At 34.7% G+C, this 4,776-nt stretch overlaps 1 protein-coding gene across 1 annotated transcript in view; it reads left to right on the top strand.

Moving 5' to 3' along the window:
* The first annotated feature begins 291 nt into the window (after positions 1 to 291).
* LOC103604232 (guanine nucleotide exchange factor VAV3-like) overlaps positions 292 to 4,776 on the top strand; it is a 71,322-nt gene continuing 66,837 nt past the window's right edge. Inside the window, exon 1 of the mRNA XM_008588799.1 lies at positions 292 to 422. Coding sequence (XP_008587021.1) covers positions 297 to 422 — 126 coding nt within the window. The 5' untranslated portion in view covers positions 292 to 296. The remainder of the gene's footprint in view (positions 423 to 4,776) is intronic.

The following is a 4,776-nucleotide window of genomic DNA, read 5'->3' as shown; positions in this document are numbered from 1 at the left end:
GTTTTTTTATGAGGCAGGCATCGGCTGAAAGAGAAATATTTTTTCAACTAAAAAGAGATTGATGGTAAGGAAGAGGAAAAGTATGTAAGGGATTAGGGGATAAATATGTGTCTTATTTCATTACCATCTCAAATAATGAGAAAGCTGAAAAACATTCCTCAAATGTTGACTTGGACTTGGTGGTATTAAAACTTTGTACTATTAATAATGGCTCTTTTTTTGAAAAGTACATTTAGTACACGTTATTATTTTCTCAATTCTAAATCTTGTGTTGCTTAATTTCAGGTTTACCAAAGATGCAGGTCATTAAGAACTATACTGGAATACCACCCCCAGCTCTTCACGAAGGACCGCCGTTACACATCCAGCCAGGGGATACGGTTGAACTTCTGAGAGGTGATGCACACAGTCTGTTTTGGCAGGTACTATCCAAATTACAGTTTTTTAGATTTAATGGGTGACTAAAGAATAAAGGCCTTGTCTTTAGAAACTAATGGTATGCTTTCAGCTTCAGAAATTTTACATCATATGGGACAAAACCTTTTTATCGATATTCCCCATATTTACCAATGCCAAAGTGTCGATGAGCATTAGAACACTAAAGAAAAATAGTATCAGTGCTGTGAGTCATAATTATCATTTTAATTAAAAATTCATACTTTGCCAGAGCATTTTTCCCAAACCTGGACCTGTGGGTATCGTCTAATTTACATTGCTTTAATATATTAACAGTTCACTTCAGGGGAACTACCTAATTAGCTTGCCAGTGGCCATTTCTGACCATATTTGATTTTTGCCTACCCACAGTAATACCTGAGATTCTCAGAGGTGCTCTGGGCATTATTCATGAAATATATGAAGTGTAAAAAGTAAGTAAACATGTTGATATTTGCTGGTGATGAAGTCTTTCTTGACTCGTAAGCCTATATTTGGTTCAAAGATTTCATTAACTGAGGTAAATGCGGTATCATGTTAAGATTTGCTAAAACTGAAGGGTAGAACACTGCTGCTTATTAAATAATTCTCTGTTCTCATGTGGATGTTAGAAATATTTCCCAACCAAGTTAAAGAGTTTGTTAAAAATCTGTGCATTGTTAACAAAGGGGATGAGGATCAGCAGTAAGATTAGCACATAAGTGAACTTTGGTTAGGGGTAAAGAGAGAAAGTGGAGAAGGAATGCTGCGTCGTAATCTCCTGTGAACATGTGGAAACGATAGCTATTTTATTTGCTTAAAACCGTTTTATTGTCTGCCATCTTGTTACAGAAGAGTGTCCCCAGATTGGATATTTATTTTCAGCCAGCATTTTAATTGATGTAGCCAATGACTTTTTCTAAGCTCCACAGTTCTTCTAAAGTATCCTACTCCTCTCATTATCTTAACCATCTTAGAAAAGGAAGAGAGAGAATAATATATTTAAATTCTATTAACGCTTTAGTCCACTCCTGCATCTCTCAGCCTAACCACGAAACATACCTGCATTTGTACCTATAAGATCCCCCTTATTCAAGACTTATCTTTCTTCTTGGACTTTATCTCATATCCCATCAGCTGGTTCTTGACCTGTAAATTTTCAGCTTCATTCTCCCTGCTCGCTCCTTTTCTACTGCATGTAAATATGCTCAAACTTCTCCCATCTTAAACCACATATAACTCACCTTTCATCTGGTTATGTCAGGCTCCCTCATTCCCTTGCCCCCTCTCACCCTCTTCCTCTCCCACACCTGAAGCTAAGCTTGTTGTGGAATGTGTTAGTCCCTTTCTGTTGCTTATAACAGAGTGCCTGAAACTGGTTAATTTATAAAGGAATAAAATGTATTTCTGAAAATTTCAGAGGCAGGGAAGTCCAGAGTGCAGGGAACACATCAGATGAGGGCCTTCTTCTTGGTTGTGACTCTCCACAGCAAGGCAGGATGTCACATGGTGAATGGCTGGGCAAGAGGGAGCTAATCTTCTCACTTGCTCTCATTTTAAAGCCATCAGAACCATGCCCATGACCACTCATTAAACCATCAATGGATTGATCCATTGGGTACAATCCTCATAGTCTAATCACCTCTTAAAAGTTCCACCTTTCAACTACCTTAATAGGATTTCCTACCCTCTTAACACTGTTACTGTGGGGATTAGTTCCCAGTACATGAACCTTTGGTGGACACCTTTAACCAGTAGCAGGGAAGTAGTCTATGCTTAGTCTTTACCACTCTGTGCCCTATCCATAATCCAGTCACCTGCAGAAACTACTCCTGCTTGGATCACTAGTGCCATTTTTTTTAAAAGTGTCTTTTAAGGTATGTGATAAACTGTACATATTTTAAGTGTACAATTTGATAAGTTTTAACAAATGTGTATACAAGTGAAACCATCACTACAATCAAGATAATAAACATATCCATCAGCCACCCCCACCAAAATTTTTGTGCACCTTTGTAATCCCTCCCTCATGTCCCTAACTGTTGTCCTACAATGTGTATACAAGTGAAACCATCACTACAATCAAGATAATAAACATATCCATCAGCCACCCACACCAAAATTTTTGTGCACCTTTGTAATCCCTCCCTCATGTCCCTAACTGTTGTCCTATTCCCCCCACTCCCCATCACCCTCAGACAACCACTGTTCTGCTTTCAGGCTATAGATGGGTTTGCATTTTTTAGAATTTTGTATAGTATACATATACTATATATAATACATCACATGTATTATTTTTTGTATGGCTTCTTTCACTTAATATAATTATCTTGAGATTCAATCATGTTGCTGTGAGTAGCAATAGTTCCTTCTTTTTACTGCTAATTATTATTCCATGTATAGATCTAGCATAATTTGTTTAGCCTGTTGATGAACTTTCTGGTTGTTACTAGTTTTTGGCTATTACAAATAAAGCTTCTATCAATATTCACATATTGTCTTTGTATAGACCTAAGGCTTTCATTTTTCTTAGGTAAATACCAAGAGGGGAATGGGTGAATCATATGCAGATAAATGTTTAAATTTTTGAGAAATTACCCTACTTTTTAAAAAGTGGTCATGCTGTGCTACGTTTCTACCAGCTGTATATGAGAGTTCTGAGTGCTCCATATTCTTACCAACATTGAGTATGGTCAGTCTTTAATTTTATCTATTCTAACAAGTGTATAGTGCTATCTCATTGTGGTTTTGATTTACATTTCCCCTAATGACTAATAATGTTGAACATATTTTTTTTGGTATGCTTATTTACCATCCATGTACCTTTACTGGTGGAGGGCTTGTTTAAATACTTTGTCAAAATTTTTAACAGGTTGTGTGTTTTCTTATTATTGAGTTTTGAGAGTTCCTTATATATTTGGGGTAATAGTCCTTTATAAAATATATTATTTACATATATTTTCTCCTAGTATGTGTCTTGTCTTTTTATTTTCTTAGTAAGTAAGTTTTTGCTTTTGATATAGTCTAATTTGTTAATTTGTTCTTTTATGGATCATGCTATGGGTATTATATCTAAGAAATCTTTGCTTACCCCAAAGTTACAAAAACATTCTCCTTTGTTTTCTTCTATAAGTTTACAGTTTTAGATTTTCTGTTTAGCTTTATGGTTTATTTTGAGTTGCTTTTGTGTATGGTATTAATGATGGTTTTTTTTATTGTTTTTATTTTTTTGCATATGGATAGCTAGGTGTTCCAGCAGCATTTGTTGAAAAGGCTATTATTTCTCCACTGGATTGCCTTTGCACTTTTTTTTTATCCCCAATTGTTTTTTTTTATTGAAACATAATTGATTGTACATATTTGTGGGGTACAGAGTTGAATATCAATACCTATGTACAATATGTGGTGATCAAATCAGACCTTTGCAGTATTGTAGAAAATGAGTTGTCCATAAATATACAGGTCTGTTTCTGGACTCTGTTCTGTTGATGTCTTTCTCCATCTTTACACCAATACTATGCTGTCTCAATTATTGCATTTAATAAGAAGTCTTGAAGTCAGACAGTGTCAGTCCTCCAAATTTGTTTTTTGTTTTTTTTTTCCAAAGGTGTTTTGGCTCTTCTTGGTTCTTTGCATTTTATTTGAATTTTAAAATCATCTTTTCAATTTCATGAATAAAAGCCTTATAGGATTTTGATTGGGATTGCATTGAATTATAGATCAATATGGGAGAAATGACATCTTAACAATATTCAATCTTCTGACCACTGAACATAGTATATTATCCATTTATTTAGATCATCATTAATTTCTCAGCAGTGTTTTTTAGTTGTCAGAGTTAAGGTCATGCTCATCTTTTGTCATATTAATTACAATTGCTTCATATTTCATTTTGATACTATTGTAAATGATAGTTTAAATTTTTCAGTTTTTATTGTTCATTGCTAGTAAATAGATATACAGTCGATTTTTGTATATTGATCTTTTATCCTGTAACCGTTGTTCAGCTCACTTATTCTTGTAGCTTTTCTTCTGTCAATTCAAACAGATTTTTAATATAGACAATCATGTTGCCAATGAAGAAACATAGTTTTACTTCTTCATTTGCAATCTGTATGCCCTTTATTTCTTTTTCTTGCCTTGTGGCGATAGCTAGAACCTCTAGGAAAATGTTAAATAAAAGCAGTGAGAGAGTATATCCTTGCCTCATCCCTGATCTTAGGGGGAGAACATTAAGTCCTTTACCATTAAATATGATGTTATCTGTAGTTTTCCATAAATGCCCTTTATCAAGTTGAGGGCATTTCCTCCTAGTTCTAGTTTCCTGAGAGTTTTTATCAGTAGTGGATGATGGATTTTGTC

The sequence above is a fragment of the Galeopterus variegatus genome, unplaced genomic scaffold (assembly GCF_000696425.1).
Source record: "Galeopterus variegatus unplaced genomic scaffold, G_variegatus-3.0.2 Scaffold5040, whole genome shotgun sequence".
Lineage (NCBI taxonomy): Eukaryota > Metazoa > Chordata > Mammalia > Dermoptera > Cynocephalidae > Galeopterus > Galeopterus variegatus.
This window is presented reverse-complemented; position numbering and strand designations above follow the sequence as displayed.